This window comes from Antedon bifida, chromosome 10, assembly GCF_963402885.1.
Source record: "Antedon bifida chromosome 10, ecAntBifi1.1, whole genome shotgun sequence".
In the NCBI taxonomy this organism is placed as follows: Eukaryota; Metazoa; Echinodermata; class Crinoidea; order Comatulida; family Antedonidae; genus Antedon; species Antedon bifida.
Window position 1 is genome coordinate 1,312,823 of NC_136235.1, and position 23,843 is coordinate 1,336,665.

At 30.9% G+C, this 23,843-nt stretch overlaps 1 protein-coding gene across 1 annotated transcript in view; it reads right to left on the reverse strand.

Annotated features, from left to right (window-relative positions):
* Positions 1-23,227, reverse strand: part of LOC144854678 (transcription factor AP-2-alpha-like) — a 116,790-nt gene extending 93,563 nt beyond the window's left edge. The window contains exons 1-2 of the mRNA XM_078712620.1: positions 23,155-23,227; positions 19,939-19,999 (exon numbers count right to left, since the gene is read on the reverse strand). Of these exons, the coding sequence (XP_078568746.1) occupies positions 19,939-19,974 (36 nt within the window). The 5' untranslated portion in view covers positions 19,975-19,999; positions 23,155-23,227. The remainder of the gene's footprint in view (positions 1-19,938; positions 20,000-23,154) is intronic.
* Positions 23,228-23,843: the final 616 nt, after the last annotated feature.

The following is a 23,843-nucleotide window of genomic DNA, read 5'->3' on the forward strand; positions in this document are numbered from 1 at the left end:
AACGTTTGTAATTTTAACCAACTAAGACAGTACATCGACTGCCGTTATTCTATGAAGAAATAATAATATTAACATGATATACAACTAACAATCTCTTAATCTCGTAAACTAAACAATAGCTTTGGTTAGGCCACACTATATTTTCTATTACTCCTAATTATAAGTATAATATACTGAAATGTCAATGGTTGCAATTGTAGTATTTTGTTCAATATTCTGATAAAAAAAACCCCGTAGGCTTTCGTTACCCACAAGCATTACTTTGCGAAGACCATGAATGCTGTGGCTGTTCTTATAAAGTTTACCAACATCATTACAAATAAATTATTTGACAGGAATTAACCAACGAGGAAAGTCTACAGAAAACACAATTTATACAAACATTAGGCCTAATCAGAGAAAATGTTTCATGAAGAAGGGGTTTACAACGAAAATCATATAAACAGGGACATTTTCCTATTTTTACTAGGCGTAGGGTTAATTAATTTTGTTTGCTAAACTTAACTTTATTGTCGACATTTTTGGTGAGCAGGTTTTCAATTTGTTACCAAAATATTTTCAGTAACTTTTAGTGATTTTAATTGGAAAACCATTAAAAATGTTGGTGTATTTTTTTATAATTGTTTAGAGAAGACAGCTATTTTAATGAATTATAACGAGAATGACTAAAGAAATTGCAGCATTGAGTAAATTGCGTCGATAAGACTTCACACACTATTCAGTCTGTCACAATGATTGAATACCATAGGCACATGCGACCAAGAAAACTCAATCATTTTTTCTTCTTATCCGTCATTGTGTTAGCCCCTTCAATACCTGATTGTAAAATCGAAGAGATTTCAACATACAAGTCTAATGTAGATGTATGGGATTTCAGAGTTATCGACCAGTTGCCGACAATTCTTTCTTTTCTATTTCATTGAACGCTTGAAATTTCACCCTTTCGATGTGTGGATTTACACGTAAACAATACAACTAGTTTTATTCTAATTTCCTTACGTGTAACTATACGATTCAGGCTGTAGGCAGTCTAACGGAACACCTTACAAACTGCGTCACTTCAAAGAAAAAATGCGAAATAATTCGTAAGAAAGAAAGTGATATACATGTGGCTATGTGACTTTCACGAATATTCCGAAACATATCAATTGGTTGATTTGTATAACTATTTTATAACTATAATGTTGTTTCTTAGTTATCTTTTAATTTCTTTGTATTAATATCTATCAAATGACAATCATCAATATTATCATGATGTTATGATACCACTTCTGTACATCACGATGACATCCACGGCGTGACAGCAATGCGTATCGACATCTCGTGTTCACGATGCGCAAACGCGACTAGTAGCAATTATGCGCTTAAGCTTGGTTCCCACTTGACGCAACGCCAGGACGTAGACGCAAAGCAAGCGAGTTGACCAATGGTGATATGATGAATAATCAATCACTTGCGATTGGTCAAATCACTTGCGTTGCGTTACGTCGTTGCATTGCATCCCTAGTGGGAAACAAGCTTTAACAATCTGTCTGATCATGCGAAGATTAACTTTTTACTCGAGAAGATGCGTAGTATGCTGCGCGTCGTGGAAAGGTCGCTGATTTTGCAACTTTAAGAATTCTATTTAAAACAGAGGTGTAATTAAGTACCTTGCATTATTATCAATGATGTAAATTAATTCACACTAGATTACATCTCCAGTGTGTACTAATTAACGTGAGTATGTGTACGCTCCTATGACTTATGCTCATAAGTCATTTGTAAACGACATTTCATACGAGGTTTCCTCGGGTTCAAAGTCAGTGCTTTGTACCGTAGTATTGAACATGTTCCACAGGCAAACTATGATTGGAAAAACCAATGATTTACTTGCCATTATCTCTCAGTTTGTGATGTACAGAAGTTGGTTAATTTGCAGCATTGAGGGTGTTTATCTCCAGGGGAGGACTCGTCAACACTGTCAGTTATTATAGAATGGTATCTAATATACGCGTCACTTACTGATCACGTCACACCATTATAGGCCTGCACGCTTTAATCTCAATGTGCAGCGTGCATGTTTTCCTCTTTTAAAACGTGTATCCCTTTTAAATGCTACATCTAACATGCTATAAAATACAATGATTAGCCTGGATATGTTACGTGGAATACTTTCAATGAAATTTATGAAGCAAAAATATGGTTCTGTGCTTAGTGGATTCGCGACATACATTTTTTGTGACGAAAGTAAAAAATTAAAAAAATTGTTTTTGTTTTATGATAGAAGATTGAAATAAATCTTTATTTATAATATTATCTTATTATAATTAGATAGTGAGTTAACATTAAAGTATGGACAATATTGCTATCTTTTTGCGAAACCTTTCATCAGCATTGTTGTATGTCCACGTTGTCTTCTCACCCACTCATCTTATACCTTGATCTACCTAGATTTTGAGACTTAAAGCATCAATGCTCCTTTGCCCCTCTTGACCAAACTCTTACTTTTGAATCAGTTACTATTATTTTAGTTTAAAAATTATTGTTTTACTGATTGCTAATTAATATTACTGTGTATAACTTAAAGATCTGTACAAACAATAAACTAAACTAATGTGACATTCCATAGAACAGGCGTCATAGAATATGGACACATTTGAACATTTTTTTAAATTATGAAAGTAACTAAATACTAAAACTTAATTGTTGATCCCAATTTGACATGCATGATATTAGGTTAAATTTGTACTTGAATATAATGTATTGACGTTAATCTTTGATTGGTGTTTTTACCAGTTGTATCACAAATAATTGAACAGTAAATATAACAATCAGATACAAGTGTTTCACACCTTTTTGTCAAAAACAACTTTAACAAAATGTTAATCTTGTTTAAACTAGTGATAGTTAATAAAAGGAATCCATTGAAGGTTGAAAATAATACGGCTTATACCCGGAATAAGTCGAAGGTAAGTGCTACAATTGAACTGATTCCAGCCTAGTGCAGGATTTACCTATTAAAGCTCACTTAAGACGCAAAAGCAACACATCTCCACGCTGTACAAAATGTAAAACAAACGTTAGCCAGCGTAATCTAAGTGGCTTATAATACGTTTTAAGCATGCGAGAGGCGCTAATTCTAAAGCAATAATGAACGCACTAACAAGCACTTAAGGAGTAATTCGTTAAGAAACTAAGTTGTCTGAACTGCGACTCAATTATTATATATTTGATTATGTAAATCAGTGCTTTATCAATACCTTGTTGTTTGAATGTTTTACCTTGTAAATATAACCGATGAAAAGACGTTTCGTTTACTTGATTACGTACGACTGTCTGGACCTTTAAACCACTGGCGACATTAAGATTATCTGTTCAAATATCATTAATGTTTAGACATCATTAAGACATTATGGAGATAGTAGGACCATCTACGATAAACCAATATATAAACATGTTGTGAGCAACCCTCAATCGTAAGTGACAGCGGTACTTTTAAATTGGGTATACGAGAGACTGAAGTAATATCTTATCAACTGATTCTCTTCTTCAATTATGAAGCCTCGTAGACACATCCTACGCGACCATCTTACACCGGTAGGCCTACATCATCTTCTCCCTAATTCATAAGCCAACGAATCTTTATTCACATGTATGTGTTTACTAGTTTAGGTATGTTTTTAGGTTTACAGATTAGTTTCTTTTTGATGTGGCCTACACAAATCTTAAAAACTTTAAAAAAAATCTCCTTAGTATTATTGTTTTATCGATTGGTGTTTGAGTATTTATTTTAGTTATCAGCAAATGTTTACCTATAGGTATAATCATCACAAGTTTGTAAAATTACAAACACGATGAAGAAAAGTATATACAGTATGTAAAACATTGACATTATTAATTGATGGTTTCCTTTCCCCCTAAAAAAAGATCAAATTTAGTAAGGTATTTAAATTAAGTCAGTAGTAAAACAGTAGTATAAAATGGTGTTTAAAACACTATGTTCTTCCTTTAAATCCTCCTTTGTTTTACTCTTTACCCTACTCAGAGACAGATTTTTGTAATCCATTCTCTCCATCATGTTTGTCTACAAATAATTGTAATGTTACGCTAAACTTACTTTTTCTTAAAGTTTTTTTTTACAAAACATATTTCATAAAAATATTTCATAGAGAGTTCTTTTAAAACTCTGGATGCGATAAATTTGTTGTTAAATTTAACCTAAGAAGAGTTGGTTTTTGTTTTGTTTTTTTTCTACAAAGTATCAATTAATGAAAATACATAAGATTACAATCAGGGAAGTGATTAATAAAGACAGTTATAAATTTGCTAAGAAAAGTTAAACATCTATTTTAATCAAATATATTAGAAGCAAACATATCTTGCCGTTACTGTATATTTCATGCTGTTATAGTTTTTGTTCGCTCGTTTAATTAGCATTTAACTGCGATTTATAACACTTTGCTGTTTTGGTGAAGATTCATTTATCGCCGTTGGTAATTTTTACAAACAAAAACTACTAAACAGAAAATGTGTTTGTCAGATTGACAAACTGGATTTATTAGCACTAAAAAGACCAAGTAATGCTCACTTTTAATCTCACTGAGGTTAATATTTCTAATAAATTGACATAATTCGAACGACGGTGTTTCTATTTTTAAAAACACACCGTGAGTTAGGCAGAAAGCTAATAGATTGATCGATAGTTTTCGTCCTGTTCATTTTACATGACGTTAGCCTCAAGAAACAACATTGTATTAAGGTAATCTTTTTTAAACGATTTAACTGATTTTACCTAAAACAGTGTTTGTGTTTAGTGTGATGTTATGTTGTACACAACCCTGGGGTATTCAAAACGTTGTTTGTATGGATACATTTCTATTTTAAATCCAGCATTCTGTCAATCAGACATAGACTATTCATTCACCAATATAATGAATGGCATTGAAAAGCTATTAAAGCCAACAAAATGATTCCTCTTCAAAAGTATAGGGTGGCAGTTTGATGATACACTCCGCCCTCGGTGTCACCACCGTCGGCTAAAGTGCGCCGACACACGGCCAATTGTTGCTTAATCGGAAACGAACCTCTTCCATACAAACTGTACAGAAAAGATTTTGTTAACGAGAATGTTATAAAGACAGATCTTACCATCGATTTAGATTTACTGAATATCTCAACTTGCCTTACGGATAGATTGAAGCACCTTTGTTTCCATCGGTCTACTAACTACAATTTTCTCTAGGCCTATAGTGGCATATTTTGGAAATAAAAACCGATAATTTATTTTTTATCTGCAATAAAGCAAAAAATATAACAAAACTATTGGCCTCTTCTAAACAGGCTTGAATCTCAACTGTTGTTATTTGTATGTGTGAAATTAAATCTGAAAATATATTCCATTAAAAACACATGAAACAACAAATTAAAAATACATGAAATGAAATTATGCAATGTCATCCTTTGTTGTTTGTACGTCTTATACTTCTTTAGATATTTTCTACTATATATGGTTCAATCGCTGTTACACCACAGTTTAAAAGTTTAATATAATTTAAATGTTACTATATAGGCATTATAGTCAAAGGCAAATATTAGTAAGTCTTTATCTAATTCACTCAATAGTACATAACATTTTGTTAGATGATTGATCGTTATTGTCCAAAGCTGATATAATCTATTGTTATGTTAGCTTCTCTATTATCCGATTGATGGATATTTTTATTGCCTTTTAATAACCGGTTTATCAAATACGATTAAAACTTATTTTCAGTAATCTAAAGAAGGCGATAGAATTTACACATTTCCGTTAAATCTTCTCGCTTGGCAATTTCCTTTCTTGATGATAAATACCGTCTATTCATAATACTCTCGTCGAACAATTTATAAATTTGTATTCTTTAAGTGTAGTGGCAGCATCTATACATGCGTTCACACCACTGCCGCGGGGAACGTGTGTTAAAAAAGCGCGTGGCATTTAGTAGACGCGGTTACGCTCTTTCACATAGCCAATCAAAAGTGGAGAGCTCAGAATAATTTAAACAAATTAAGAAACAGAATTTCATTCGGGCAATGAACTTTAAATTTTTATTTTGCATCGACCTGTTGAGGAAAAATAATAATATCGCACGATCATATCCATTCAACAAAAACGATTAAAACCCTAAAAGTGAGACGCGCGATGTATAATCACGATTATCGTTTAAGATGATGATAATATGACCAGGCCTATGTATTGTGTTCATTCAATACCTAGGCCTACACTGCACTTCAATGACTACAGCCTTGTTATTGACAACTAAAGATAGTTTCTTGCATATAGCAAACAAATCGTTTTACTTTTTATTAAGTCAATGAATTTAGGCTACTTAATTAATTAAAAAAATAAGTCCAATATTGTAATAGCACCGCATAGCACAAGGTATAAAAACATTATTAATTGTAAACAAACATACAGTCATTTCTAAAACTTCTTAAAAGAAGTTTTAGAAATGACTGTAACAATAATTTAATAACTAGAAGAAATTATTACAGCCTGAAAAAATATTTACCACTTAAATAAAAGAATTGCATGTTCGATGTAATGGCTAGAGCTGGGAATAGGATTCTGTATGAACAAGTAGGCTAAAGAGCTTATCAACAGTAAGCTATATCTTGCTAGCATCTTTGATTTTAAGAATCTTGAAGAGGAGGATGTTACCATTGTTAGAAAAAGTTATTTTCTAAATCTTTATATTAGATTTGACTCTAAAGCTTGGTTCCCACTAGAACGCAACGCCAGGACGTAACGCAACGCAAAGTGATTTGACCAATCTCAAGCGATGGATTATTCGAACACTCGCGTGTGATTGGTCAACTCGCTTGCATTGCGTCTACGTCTTTGCGTTGCGTCCTAGTGGCAACCAAGCTTTTCCAAAGGAATGTTACCATAGAATGCTCGATATAGATCATCTGTTAGCAATAATAATGGCTGCTATGATTAATTACAGGGTAGGGCACACATGCAGGTGTTAACATAGTGCTCTAATACATTGTTTCCTGTAATGCATACATATGTACAGTAGCGAAAGATAACTCATTGTTTACTGTACGTTGTGCAACGCCTCTGGGTCATTTACGTAGGTTACTACATGACCATCTCACCTTAAAACCGCCGGCTAAATATTTTATCGCGTGAAATGCTAATTGAATATTTCATTTTTCATTAATTTGTATTAAATTTAACATTACGTTTGTATTCGGTTATTGCTTAATGTGCGGTACATGCTCCCAGCAACATAATCCAATAGGTGGTCTGAATTTCGGATTAAATAAGTGTTTGTTGTATTGATTACTGTTATATGTTGATGATGATGTTGAGAACAATATAGATAGGCTTACTCTATTAATATGTTGATGATATTGTGTAATGATTTAAATAACTTGTTATTACCTTTTTAATTTTTTTAGAGGTCTTGACTTAAAAGCTTTGCTTATTTTGAGTTTCCTTTTCATAACTTTTTGAAACATTTTTGTACATATCTTTTTGTATCATATTTTTATTGATTGATTGATTGATAATAATGAAGAATAGTAAGATCTTAGTAATGATTATTATAATGAATGAGAATGTAGGTTTGTTTTCATTTTTGTAACTATATGTAACTAAATTAACCAATTACGGTAATGTATTTAATCGTAATTTTAATCAGAACAGCCAAAGTATGTCAAAAGTTTCTTAAGAGATGCTGCTACACCTACATTACATTATTAATTATGTTATGAAATAGAACAAATTATAGATTCAAAACATTATTCATGTTTGTGTTTAATCTCTTACAAATGTGTCAACATAGTTAGAATTACTGTCAAACTAAGAGATAAAATATCTTAATCTATGAGGCTTCAAAATTGCTTATGTATTCTGGTCACGTGTGTTGTGCGTGACTAAAGACGCCACAGGAAACCGATTGCATAGCAACTAAACTGCCACCAAGATTTTCAAAAGAAAGACTTTCTTTACATTTATACAAAATAAAGATTGTACTATTCATTCAATAACACGTTTTATTGTCGTTTTAAACAACGTGAACGTAATTGTATTACTATTATCAAAGATTGTATACTTATCAGTGATATATATTTCCATTGATAGAAAAAACGTCTAAAGTTCTGTCTACACTATCAAACTTTATGTGACAAAAATGTGATGTGCCCATTGATGGACACGATGATGTCATATCACTACCATATTTGGGCACATCACACTTTTTTGTCAAACTAAGTTGATAGTGTAGACAGAGCTTAACAGTTTCAAACAACGTAAAGCTACATAATTCTATACATCATCCAACAACGTTCATCCCTAACTTGGACTTTGGTTTTACCTTGTAATCAACCTAAATGTAGGCCTATATGTTATAAAATAGACCTATAAAATGCATTAGAATTAACCGTTCAGAAGATCGTTAACAATTTAAAATATATACACCATGTTATTATTTATGATAATGAAAAGACGTAGGCCTTATACATTATGAACTTTCACACGATAATGTTAGGCCTAAGTGTAGAGTTAAATCAACGATTATTTCCTTAGTTTAGTTTTAGTTCGTTTTTTATATTCATATGTATGGTTATTTTTAATGTTTTACGAACTATTATAGATAAAAAGGCCAACAAAATAAAAGAAACACATTTTAAAAAGGAAGGATTTTATTGGTAATATAATTTTTTTATGTTAGAATTACAAAGCAAATTCTAAACAAAACTACTGATTAATTTGATTTATCATGAAAAGAATAAATGAATAGAAATGGTGGTTCACGTCATAAAGAAAACAAAATACTAATATTTATTTGCCATTTGAAAACAATTATTCAATCCAGTTATATTAAAAGTTGAAAATACTGTATTTTTTTCCTATCGAAAATGACCTATATCTAGTCAATTTAAAATTATATTCTGTGATAAGACACAAATCTGTAATACACAATAGAGCCATTTGATTCAGACATTTATAATATAAAATATACACAAAAAAACGAAAACCTTAATGATCAATTTCATAAAAGAAAAATCTTATTGTGTCTAAGTTTTTACAAAATGAATAAAACATGAGTGATTAGGCGGTAAATAGCGGGATGGTATTAGAGGCTGATTTACATAGTAATGACAAAGATAAGTAATACTGCGTATTCAATAAACGATTTTATGGACGTATATAAAAAAATAAGCTCGTCACAAAAGAAACAATATGATGTGTAGACATATCAAATATGTTGTATGAAATGACTTAATCCAATACTTCGTTCTTTAAATTTGAACTGATTGCGATAATGATTTTAAAGAATTGTTAGTCACTCGTCGATTTTTGTTACCGCTTTGTCAGAAGAGGAATATTGAATCTGTCTTTGTTTTCACTGTTATCGAGAGAATAATAGATTGTATTGTTATGATGACATGACAACTGTGTACAATTAGTTGATCGTTTTTAAAGCCAGCATCTCTACTACATTCATTTATCTATTTGTTATTGAAAATTGCCTCAATTTAATTCATTTATTATTATGGGTAAAATTGAATAAACCGCTGTAGTATTAATGGTCTTTGGTAATAGACACTTTGTGCAGTCATATATATTCACATCCATTAAACGATTTGTTTATCACTCAGTTTTATACAATATTTGGTAATAATTTTTCATTTTTTTCTTAGGCCCATATTATACAATTCTAAAGGTAACAACGGTATAAGAAAATCACTGCGCAACCAACAGCGGGCGCTATGCAATTCGCTACGCGCTTTTTACGTAAAGTACGGTAACTTTTGATGAATCGATTAGGTTTAAACAACCACCCAGAGAACTATAAATCTAACATTATTTAACGGGTTCCGTAAACGATAATTCATTAAAATATATTAAATATCTTTACAAAAACCACGTAGGCATATATTATGCACAATTTTAAATAAAGGGAAGAATGACGCGTGTGTTTATCTGCAACTCTCTTTTTATGCAAGTGGTTTTATGAAATCAGTAATACTTAACAATAGTTTAAACAAAATAATTGTTTATATATTTTGAAAAATAGAATGTTTAAATAATTATTTAGTTAATTATAATTGTGTAACAAGAAGCATAATATAGCCATGTACGTTTGTTAAGTTGCCATGTCAATGATAGTTCTTAAGCCGATGATATTAAATGTAATGTCACAGATTATATATAAACATTGCGCTGCTTCAGTGTAATGATATGCTGAGCGATCTATGTGACACAATACATTTAGACATCAGTTTGTTCATGTCCGTATTTACTGCAGGGACATCCTTCTAAACGGCATTACCGCAAGCATAGGTGTTTAAATTCTAATTTGTATTATTTAATGTTCTCTACAGGCTATTCGTTCGATATGTTGTTATCATAACACTATGTGTTTGAATGCAGAATAATAGAGAAATAAAAAGGATAACTTCATTCATTTACTTTAAGACGTTATTATTCTTATTTAATTCATTAGGCTAACATTTGATTATCATGTATGCATTTCATTTTTATTCTTCTTATGCCTATATTTTGTTACACAGTGATTCATATTATTTTCTTTGGAAAATGATTTTAGCATTTATAAACAATATTCCAAGTTTTTATTACACAATTACATACTTCAGTATTACATTTATTGCAGTAAATTAGTTATATTCTTTACGCGCTCCACGTAGCAATTATCGCTTACATTGGTTTTCCAATATTGGAAAAGAAAGATTTTCTGTGAGTTGTTAGTTTGTTAGTTTTTGTGAGTTTGTTAGTTTCTGTGAGTTGTAGTTTGTATAGTTTGTTAGTTTCTGTGAGTTGTAGTTTGTTAGTTTCTGTGAGTTGTAGTTTGTTAGTTTCTGTGAGTTGTTAGTTTGTTAGTTTTTGTGAGTTTGTTAGTTTCTGTGAGTTGTAGTTTGTTAGTTTCTGTGAGTTGTAGTTTGTTAGTTTCTGTGAGTTGTTAGTTTGTTAGTTTTTGTGAGTTTGTTAGTTTCTGTGAGTTGTAGTTTGTATAGTTCGTTAGTTTCTGTGAGTTGTAGTTTGTTAGTTTGTTAGTTTCTGAGGTGAGTACGTAGTTGTAGTTAGATCCACATCTGCGTAACTTTCCGTATCCGTAAAAACGTATTTGATTAAAAAACAAATTCATAGTCGGTATAGAAACAGTTATTTGTAAATTAATCCGTTTTCACACATGCTTATCTTTATGAACTTACAAGAGAAACAAAATGTTATCAATTTACTATTTTTTTTTAGTTTTCAGTAAATATTTATATAGGCCTAAATCGTCTCAAATTAATTACAGTAATTGAATTTCAGTATCACCGTGCCTGGTACTCTATATCATTAGAATTTGTTAGAGGTAATGGAACCATAATTTAAAAGGTCATTGGTCTCTAACATATGAACTTGTCACATACGTCAACAACTAAGAAAGTTGGATTCCATAAAGAAACATATCACAAAACATTACATCTCAAATGATTATTTCAAAAATGAGTTTTGGCAGACTAAGTGACCACCCGGGGCGTCTTAAGCCTCTAACCAACACCACGATCATCTGCACAAATAATTGCCGGTTTAAACACAGTTGTAGAAATATTTGTACTTTAGATAAACTTAATTAATTCTATTGGTTGCTTGGTGGTAACGTTGTGTTATTGTTACTGCGATAATACTCCTATGGATTATTATATTTAAGTGGGTTATTATGAATAATTATAATAATAGTAGGGGCTACAATCACCATAATTTAATTTTAATATAACTTATTATTGCTTTTATATTGTTGTTAATGGTTGATTGTACATCTAAGAGGTCAAACTTACTGTAAATTATGTAAAGAATAGAAAGAACAGATTAATACTTTTGAGAGAGTTAGAAATTCTCCCCAACCAACAGATGCTCTATATGAATAATTTTTAATAATATTAGGAGGTACAACTACATAATTCAATTTTTTAATATAACTTATTGTTTTTATATTATCGTTATTTGTTGACTTCTACAAGAGGTCAAACTTACTGTACATATTGTAAAGCATTTAAGGAACAGATTAATACTTTTAAGAGAAATTCTCTCCAACCAAACATCATTTTCCAAACATAGATTTAAAACTATACCGGTGGTGTATATTTTTGTAATTCATTGTTTTCACTTTCCTCCTTAAAATTGTTCGTAAGCAAAGAAAATACGGTACCGTATTAAAACAACGTAGCTTTAAAGGCAATTACCAACATTTGAAAATGGAATGTGCGTATTTTCGTGATTTGATGATACGAGTGTTGTATTTCGTTTTGTACAAGTAACTTGTCATAGCCGTCGCCTCGTTGTATAATCGGAACTTTTCGTAAGCTGCGGGCGATATGCTTAGAACACCTACGCGCTGACGCTACCTAACGTGACCGAACACCATGTCACTATTTTGGACGATTGGTGAGGCACGCTCGATCTTTGTCGCTTTGCTAGGGTTAACATCAGATTGTGTCACTGTCAAACATTTATTATGTGAACCTTTGATGATTTGATTTGATTAATTCTATCGTATATATACGATAGAATTATTAAATTCAAATCACCAAATCAGATGTAAATGTACGGTACTGTATCAATGCAAAAGATATTTAGCCCTTGTTGATAAAATTTGAAAAAAAACCCAAATTAATTAAAGGTTGTATTGACATTTTTACACCATAAAAAATATCAAAAAATCAAACTCTTCAACTGTTTGTATTTTGTACTATCTGTATGCAACAGCACGCAGGCAAGTGTATTATTCGATACTCTACCAAATACCCGAAGATACAAATCTCCATAATCACTCTAGAAATATGCTCTATGAATGATTCAAAAGATTTTAAATTTTAAAAAGACAATTTTAACAGATTCAGCAGCAGCGCTTGATTATTGAACAACAGTTCCCCCAGAATCGAACACAGATCAATAACCCAAAGGCGATTCTAATTAAGGTTAAAAACAACACATTGAATGACTAAAATATATATTTATTTATATATTATTTATATTTGTGTTAAAGCCAAATACCTAAATAAGATGAACTTATTTAAAATGAAAAGAGATTGACATCGCAGAGGAATTTTAGTTTGTGGTATCAATATATGGGTGTAGAGACTGCTTAACTTTTATTGGTGGAAAGACCATTCTGTACCTCTGCATTAAAAGATGTCCAGATGCATTATAACAGATCTTCATTTTGTTATATTTTTACATTTAATTTTGAACATTTAATAAATATCAATTAGTAAAATAAAGAGGTAACCTCTTTAAGATGGTAAAAAATAATAATAATAAATAAATAGAACAACTTATTAAGTAAAGAGTTTGCAAAATAAAGATTTAGGCTAAAATCAGAAGCATGGTGTATAAATAGATGAAAATCAAAGTAGTGCTATACCGCATTGCATCCATTATTTTTACTTGCATGATTTACTTTACCTTAGCTTTTGCTTAATGTACACACTCTATTGACGATTATGACATAAGATAACTATCCGATATATTATTGTTTAAACAGTTTGGTCCTGGAATATAGCTGCTGTTACACTCCTGAATATCCATCTAGATAACTATATTAGATGACTTAACATATTGAGAGAATTGTTGAACATTTTGTCGACTTCTGACCCATCAAACATGAATATAACCCATTGGCTTTATATTTTACTCTTAGCGGTTATTAATACAAATTTAATCGAATGAAAATGGAGAATTAATCCATCAAAAACACTGAATTTCGGCATCTGTTTAAATATCTACAATACTTTATATACCTTAAAGCGATCGTTTCAAAATAACGTAATAATAACCGCCAGCGAATTCAATACATTTCCTTAGCTGACAAGAGAATAAGATGTTTTGCTTGAATCATCATCGTTTTCAGTTAACACTAATTTCCAAACTAAAATTAATATTAATTATTCAACTGTGTTGTTAACCGTTATTATGGATATTTAGTCCAGTAATTAACATTTATTAAAATCACTTTAAAGTTGTTGAAATACACGTTCCTTTCTCTAATATTGAATTTGTATTTCAGTTAGAATATCATGGCTTAGTGCAGGCTGGACATTTGAAATGATATTTTCGCCCAAAACATGACTAATTGTTTTATATACAGTATTTGCCAACATATAAACCAGGGAAGAGTAAACAACATGATGATTTCGCTGATGAAAAACACACATAAAAGAGACTTTTTTAAATGTTTAAAATCTGTAGGCCTACAGTTATAATTTTAACTGAATAATTGTGATTGCTCGATTTGATCATTTTGGACCTGCTGCAGGATTGCTGGGTTAAGACACTTTGTATTATGCTGCCTACAGCTTCTCAGAGTTAAGTGCTATATATTTTAATACTGCCATTCCACAAGATCAATATTTGAAATTTATTAGTTAAAACAATTCTTCATGAATATTTAATTTTGAAGTACGAGGATCGGGTTAGACGAGGTTATATACTTCTATCTATTTTTAAACATAAATTGTATTCCCTTTAAGCAAGGAATTTGATATTCTGGAGCAAAGCTCTGGAACAAATTGCACCTGACTTCAGGTGTATTTTATATATGAGTAATGAGTAGTTCTAGCATATGCTATATACATGCAATTATTATCATAACAATATTATTCAGAAAATAAGAACATTCTACCATTTTAAAGCACTGTCTACACTAGCAAACTAGTTTGACAAAAAAAGTGTGATGTGCCCAAATATGGTAGTGATATATCCAAATATGATAGTGATATACTCAAATATGGTAGTGATATACTCAAATATGGTAGTGATATGACATCATCATGTCCATAAATGACATTACACAATACTATACAAATGGTTATTTCATGTTCTGAAATCATGAATTATAATAATCAGAATGTTAAAAGAAAAAGATTTTATCAGTCGATTTTGATGACAATGTCTGTCATTCCGATAGATGATGATAATAATAATAATCAAAATTTGTCTTTGTTAACGAAATATACAATTAAACATCAGAACATGTGGTTTAGATTGTTCATATGCTATGTGTCCTTTAATTAATATCGTGTATGATACCTTTTGGAAAATTGCTATTACTGGAATTAGCTGAAGCAACCGCGTAACGATGTGTTATTGTAATTTAGACGAGATGACATTTCTATGTCAAAACTTAAGAAATTGAAATTGTGACAACTTCGTCGCTATTATCATTAGATGTAACTGAAATCATTGTGTTGACAGATGATTCAAAAGATTTATTCATCAATTTCAATTATTCTTATATTTCAAACCAAATATGCAGCACATGTCTTCGCTTCATTGTGTATGTGTAGTGTGCCCTTCAAGTTTGGTTCCCACTAGATTACCTTACGCAGCAAAACGTATAGTGCAAGTACAACGGACGTGTAATTCCTATAAAGTTAAACAAAGTACTCATTCTCCGTGTAATTATTGTGTTCAACTCAATACCAAAAACATTTTGAGATTTGAAGACACGTTACGGATACTAAAGTCACTCTTTCCCACTCTATATGCTCGACTGTATCTGACTTTCTCCTATCGAGGAATAGTTTGTAATTATTATGTGTTTCACATGTATTTCCTAGTATCATACCATGACTTAACCTAACCTTACATGATAAGGCACCACCTGTGATACAAATGAGATGCCACCTGTATTAGAGTATCTTAACGATACCCTTTTTATCCATTGAAACTTTAATTTGACAACATGACAGCCTTTGTTTTAAAAGCATTGGAACAAATACTTAGTTATCTTGCACAGAAGTTCCCTAAACTACGTCACTTGTAAAAGACTATCAATTTATAATATAATGAGGCGCTAAATATAATCGTATCAAACGCTCTAATACCTCGTCAAAGAATAACAACAATGCGGTGAGAATAGACAGTATCACATGGTGTGAGAAAATATACGCTTGTTACCAAACAGAGTGTGATATTAGTTGTAAAACGATTGATTAAGATGTTAAAGGCTCAACATTTGACCAACTATCTAGCTCGAGGTAACAGATTACACAACGGCTGTAATTCTCTGTCGGATTTATCATTTCATAATACTATTACGATAATAGTGCAACAACGCAGGTTTTCTTGCGTTTCTTCAGCCCTAGGCTAGGCCGTATACTCGACTTTCCTCGGATTTTAACGCTAGACTAGGCTGGGATGAAGCGTATAAACAAGCACAGATCATTTAGAAATAGCTAGAGCATTAAGGTGACCGAACCTCTTCCTATGTTGGTTATCAGGTATAATGCAAGCACATAATGCTCGTCTTCTGATCATATAAATCTATCCTCGTAAAATAAATTTATTATAATCTGCATTTGACTTAATGAATTGATTTGAATTAACAATTTCAAATTAGTCAAATTTTCCCCACTTGTTCTATACTTTATAATTCTATTCTAATCATTCTGAAATCTATCTTTACTGTCTTAAACACCGTGAGAGTAAACGTTCTTAAAATTCCCACTTCATCGATTTCAATCGATAGAGAGAAGCCCTCTAACGATATCCATCGAATTTGATCATGTGCATACGGTACCAACTCATTGATTGGATTAATGATCTGAAATAATACAAAAACTGTGAACGAAACGGTCAAAGACCTATATTAGTAGTTTAAAGTAGTCTTGCTCTTCAACAACTGCACTTTAACTTTGACAATACGTCACAGCGCGTAAAACTTAGAATACGCGAGCGATGACCTACGCTCAATTTGCAGCAGACAATCATGGCTGTGCTATTTTTCCTATGAACGTTTTTAATCAGACGAAGAGTTAGAAATACGTTTAACAGGAAACCAAATAATATAACGGCTTTGAGAACGCCGCTATAAAATACTTGAAAGGTATTGAAGCTTGGGGCGAAATCAGTTGGTTAAAACAATTCAGAAACGTACGGAGTGCTAGATAATTACGCGATACTCCCTCGCTCCATCAGCTCATGAATACATATTTTTAATTGTTTTCCTTCTAGCGGCAGAAATATTTCAAGAACAAGTCAATGCATTATTGTAATAAGAAAATTGAAATCAATAGATTTTTATTAAGTATTCTTTCCTTCCGGTTATAGGTTACATCGTAAGACTAGCATGCACTATCACAACTGGTTTATTTTGTACAAAAAGGTAAACAAATTCTACACATTCAACTTCTACAGGAAAAGTGTCAAACAAATTTAGAAACAATTGACGTCTAGGTCAGATCTCAAAATGTGACTACATTCTCTACTTATCTAAATAAAATAGGCATTAACAAACAACATTAAACATAATGTCATTGTTTATATATGTAGTGATGCCATCTTTAAAATAGTGTTTGGGTATAAATAGACATGTCCATAGCGCAAGAAAATACATTTTCTAAATGCGATGACAGACCATTAGTCAGATCTTGAATTTGGCTACTCTTCTCAATTTATCTAATTCACGTTGTTAAATGATGTTTTAACAACATAAAATATAATAATAATAATAATTAAAAGATGTGGTCAGTTGACTGACAGTGGTGGAAAACTAAGGTAAAGTGAAAATAATAGAATAAGGAAAAAAATGATAAGAATAATTTTTTTTAAAATTCAGAAGCAAGATGTTTCCACTTTTCCATTATAAAGAGTATCCTATTTTTCTGACCCGACCTGTTTGGATTTGTAAATTACGTTTTCCTTACTTCGAGTTTGTGTAAAACTCCATTATTTATAATAAGAGATTTAGGAAAATGTCACGTGGTTGTTGTATCTAGGTCATAACGACACACATGTAATCGAATGTAAATGTGTTCTAATTCTGATTTGTGGGTTGTTTCATGATGCAGATGAAACGGGGCAATGTCTTTACTTTCAAGGGTACATGGGCCATTTCAACATTTTATTACCCTTCTTAATATGCCTATAACTTAATTCTGTCGCCAAAATAATTTTCATAAAAATGAAACGAATTCGAATTTACTGGGGTTCTTTTGTTGTTTTTTGTGGAACTACCATATTTACCCTTAATATGGATTTGTAACAAAACTAATGTATTCAAAATAGATGGTGATGTATGACAGCATGACAATGATGGAAAAGAATACTTTTTTTGTCGTGACTCACATGAGCGAAAAACGTAATATGTAAATTATTCATTTGAATTTTAATGACTGTATTAGTAATACATATAAAGATATCTTGCATTTAATTGTTTTACTTTTTTATTTGTTAATCGTTTTTAAATCTAAAGGAAATTCTCTGTTTGTGGAAGATTGTGAACAATTAAGAATGGATAACTTTACGTAAGCAGACGACATTTTAACATGTAAATTGAGTCAAACACTTTTTATTTAGGTATGAAATGCCAACTGGTGAAATGCGTCAAAATGTTCATATTTGATTCGAATAATCTTATAGTCTATAAATACCCTGAATATGCAAATGGAAATAAAAGGTAAACTTAAACAACATTAAACAAAGATTCTTCACCTAACATCATTGTTTCTAGATTTGAAATAATATAGATACATTGTGACATACTCCTTAAAACATTGGAAATGGATAAAATGGTAAACTCTTAAAATATAGTATCTTTAAAAGTGGATACAGAAATGGATGCCTAAAACACAAGAAAATGCCTTTTCCGGTTAAGAAAACTAAACAGACAAATCCAAGAACATTTCAGAGAATAACTTGAATAAAAACGACAGAAAATCCCTGTAGGTACAATATAGTGTTTTTAAGATGGTAAATATTATACATATTTTTAATGGAGCACGTCTTGTTACATATAATGTATCAGAGAAAAAATCTTCTTTCAGTTTCATGAAGTGATTTTTGGCAACTAAATATTTATTTGAAAAAATGTACGACTGTACAGAATACAAAGTAATAGTTAAAGGAAATATGCTTGCTGATAACAACATTAGTATTCAATCATTTACGGATGGTACTTCTTCATATGATAACTTAAGCTATAGGCGACATATTCTTAAGTGAAACACAATTTGCATAAACAGTTAGAGAAATTGAAGAACGGACGTATTGCTTCGATAATTCTCTTACACACGGATATCGTCAAATGGGAAACTCTCATTTGCATAACGTTTCTGAATTTCTGATTGGGTCAATGTCATGCTAAGTTTTCCTTGAGGAGGAATAAAGGAAATGTTACTGTCTATGAGCGGCCATTAGATACATAACTTTAAAAATATTTGCGAGTGCATGTAGGTTAAACTCTATAAATCGATAGTATCAAAATATATTTGAATTTATAATTCTTAACATTATACAAAATAGGAAATTATTTAGAATGACCTATGGGTTGAAAGATAGGAATTTATTAATTAATTCGTAATACTTTCACCAGCACTTATTGGTGGTAAGTGAGATATATCTATGTATTACCTATTAATTTAAGTACGCTACTACAAACCAGATGAACATTCTTACATGATATATTTACTAAAATACGACAGGTTGAATAACGAAATTACGAGTTGCGGTAGCCAAGTGGTGCGGACATACGGAAAAATACTAGGAACGATACTCATGGAGAGGCGCGGAAAGGATCTGGCCACCCTCCATAAATACTAAGCTTCTGGTAGCTCATTCTCTTCGTTACGGGACTCACCTTAACTTAATCGAAATTAATATTTTATATAATATTCAATTGAATCAACTGATCTAATAATAATCTTCACGATTCTGGAAATCAAAATAGTGTTCTATGTATATTCTACTTTTATATCTTATTTGCTCTTTCAAAAGTGCAAAGAGTTATTCATTTATGTTCGTTATCGAATCTGTAGTTTTATTTCCTTTCAAGAATGAAATAAGAAGCAAAGTTAGACATTCAACGGTTAACAAATGTTAAATGAAAATCAAAACTTTTCGGTTGTCTTTTATAAAATCACTGATACATACATACAAAAAAATAAACATTAACTTACAGGCCAGCTGTTAGAGTCAATAGCCAGGAATGACATGATCTCAAGACCAGATTTAAACAATCTGTGAACGAAAATAAATTTGAAAAGTTTAAAAACATGAAATTATTCAAGTTTTTATTTTACTTATTTTGATCATATTTCACGCATTTTTATTTTTTTTTTCTGTTGTACTTTGTTAAATGGATGGAAAATAAATAATAAACAAAAACATTTGATTATTGTCGAGACGGATTGGATATCTTGTTTTAATAATTTGCTATAAGGAATTGAAGTTCCAAAGCGTTATACAATCTAAAATCAAATACGAAAGTAGGAAGAAATTACATTGAATGTAGTGTATTATTAAACACGTACAACAATGTTTTCATAAGTAGTTTATTCTTAATTTCAAAAATCAAGTTTTATTAAAATATATTTATTTCGAATAATCAAACCAATCTATACGCCTACATTTCATAAAAATAATTATGCAACAACGTATTCTAAACAAAAAGATATGTTTTTATGTATTCATAGTGTTATGGGAGTTACGTTGAACCCACACAGTGCTGCTGCCAGGAGGCTAAGCCTTTGGCTACCGTTGATGGCAGAATTTCATTACATCTTGCTTGCTCTTGGCAAAGAGACAAAACATCAATAATAAAAATAGAAAGAAAAATAATATTTTCCAAAAACGAATTATTGTATTATGCTTATTGTTATATTTAGTGCACTATCAATTGTGTGTAGAAATACATTATGTTTAAATAAGTGTTTCGTATATGTTATTATATTTAAAATCAGTTAATTTATTTCATTTGAAATATGAGAACAAAACGCACTTAATTCAGCATTACAGTAGGCATGTAGTAATAATGCGTGCCTTCAAATCATAGGATCCAGTGCTTAGATGTATCAAACTTTCTTAGCTAAAAAATCATCTTATTAAGATGATCTTATTTTAAGTGAATCATTTTGTTAAGTCAAAATAACCTAAGCAAAAATTTTAAGAAGTTCTGTGATGTGCCCATATATGGTCATAATGGTGTCATATCACTACCATATTTAAACATATTACTACCATATTTAGGCACATCACACATTTTTGACAAACTAGTTTGATAGTGTAGCTTTAAGATAATATTTTTCAGTTTTTCACTATCTTACCTTAAGCTAAAAACTTTTATACGAATCATTAATTCACAAATTAATTAATTGCTTTAAAAAAAATAAAACTTTTTTTCTGTACGTTGCCATGCTTGATGGTTTACAGTAAGAATATATGTTTTTCCTTTTTATCTAAAAAAACAAACCAATTTGCAGCAAATCTGCTGAATTACATAATATGGTAAGGAACAATATACATTCAAAAGACAAGTAAAGTAATGGTGATCATTAAACAAAATTATCGCAATTACAACAAATATGTAAATGTAAACACATAGTATTTAAAAATATAGTCTTATTGTTAAGATACGGTATTTACATCTTTATCTGTTATGCACATGGCTTATTGTTTTCTTTGTTTAGTGTACATCATAATGGCTGCATGTTGACAGCAGAACAAAGCTAAAACTGGTGGATACAATCAATGTTTTAAGTTTGCCTAACCTCAAATGCAGTTTCTTACAATTTATTTCACTTTTTTTAAAGAAAAAAAATCCCCGAATTGATTGATGTTGTGTTAAGTAATGTTCTTGAACGGGACAAAGACCTAACGGATTGATGTATGCCCCTTCACGCTTATTGTAATGATGATGTATCGAAGTTCGTATACTGAGGGCCATGTGCTTTGTTGCTAAGATACATTTCTTACGCGCAAATTTAACTGTCAACGCGGATTACGTCATGATTAGTCACTTTTATTCAAAAATTCAAAATGCTCAAGTTTAACGGAATATTTCCTCAATTAAATATGTATTATTAATCTGTATCCGCCGGGATGATTATTAATCTGTTGTAAAGGCTTCTTTTAATGAGTATAACTTTAGGTGACGGTATGTAGATTAGAAGAATTTGCGGCAAAACTCAATTAGTATTTGAGTTTGTTTAGCCTATGGGTGTTCCTATTTGAATATTACTGCATAATCCGTTCTAACAAAAAAAAAATCTGTAAATAATTTCTCTTTATATCACGTTTATGTAAAACATATCTGTATAATCGTAATAAATTGCTGGATGATGCATGTTTGTTAAACCGATGATGGTATGTCATGGACAAAGTACGAATTCCAATGCTGTTATATTAATGATGATTACAAAAATATTACAATATTAAGGGATTACTTATTTCGTTATAAACACACCTTTTTAAATGTTTTTATGTTTCATAATGTAATTATTATTGTATTCTATTTAAGGATTACTTATTTAATTATACACAGACTTTGACATTTATATCATAATGTATATTGTGCTCTATTTTACAGTGTTATAGTAGGCCCCTACGTTTTTGTTGTTGGTGTACAAAAAAAAACAAATTTCTGTAATTTTTATATTAGACTATAAAAATGCAATGATGATGGCGCCTTCATTCAGTAATGTTTCTGATTATAATTGTTGTAATGTTTACTTCTTTTTATAATGTATTATTATAACATTTTGATATTAATTAATTGATGAAATCAATTATATTATGTTCACTGTTGGTCTTTCTATTGTTAAATCGCCCTACTGTATAGGTTCTTCCTATTTTTGCTTAAATAATTCAAAAACCGTTGTAAGAGAATCAGAAGTAAAATTGCTATCATTCATGTACGGAGTACCATAAGCATACTTCGTATATATTTCTTGCATTATTGTTATTATCTCAATTAAATTAGTAATTGTTTTGTTAATTAACATTGTGCATTATAAATACATATCAATAGGTTATCAATAATAAAGAATGCCTTTGTAGCCAAAATCGCAGTTGACAATTAAAAATGTCAATTATCTGCCTGTGGTGTTGTTCGCACGAGGCAATTACAGGCTACCCTATAAATATGTACGCTAATTGCAAAATAATTAATTTAATAATTACTTCACGCCAATAAGAAATTAGCCGCGTTTCAGGTAAATTATCTAACCACGTCTGTAGCCTGCTAACGAGGAAGGACGGACTCTGAGAGAGCTGACCGCACTCTCCGCCGGAGGTAGCCTACTGAGTTCGACACGGTACACAAATAACTAATCACATTTAAACACTGACAACAATAAACCAAAACAGTAACTTTTATTGTAAAAATCAAGTCTTACCGGTCTGTTTTTTAAAGCTTTAGTTTTCCAGATGTTGGCGGTTTATTTACTCAGCTATAAACTGCTCCTTCGAATTACCAAACCAGACACTGTACAGGTGATGATGTTACAAAAGGTAGAAAAATACTTTGTACAGATAATATAATATAAAAACACGTCTTGTTGCCTGTGCAATAATAATGTTTACGATGATTCTAAAGAAGAAATAGCAAATTATATGTAGTTTCACTGTATGTCGCTTTGTTTTCTGTATCAGACTTGAAATATTGTTCGCTGTTGTATTCGTTCATAGATTCAATATATCGTCTGTTATACCTTGTATATTCATCAAACTACGCAACCTGTAAGCGACTGATGGTAACGAGATTGAGGTGTTTGATTCCAAAGTAATGGTAACAACTTCTCAAATAGATATTTAGTTATATAACATAACAGACTTGAGTAGTTCAGGAATCAATGCCCAGGTATAGACGTCTTCCTAAGGGTGATGTGCTCAAATTCAACCAATCGAAACCACGTCTGCAATACAGCAGTACGCTTCCATCATCATCACAACGACACTTCTTTTTTCTAAATATAATAGTATTCAATTGTTTTATATTAAATTAATATTCATTGAATTAAATTAGGCCAAGTATTACCTATTGCCTATATTCGGTATGTTAGCAAATATGCATAACTTAACCAGG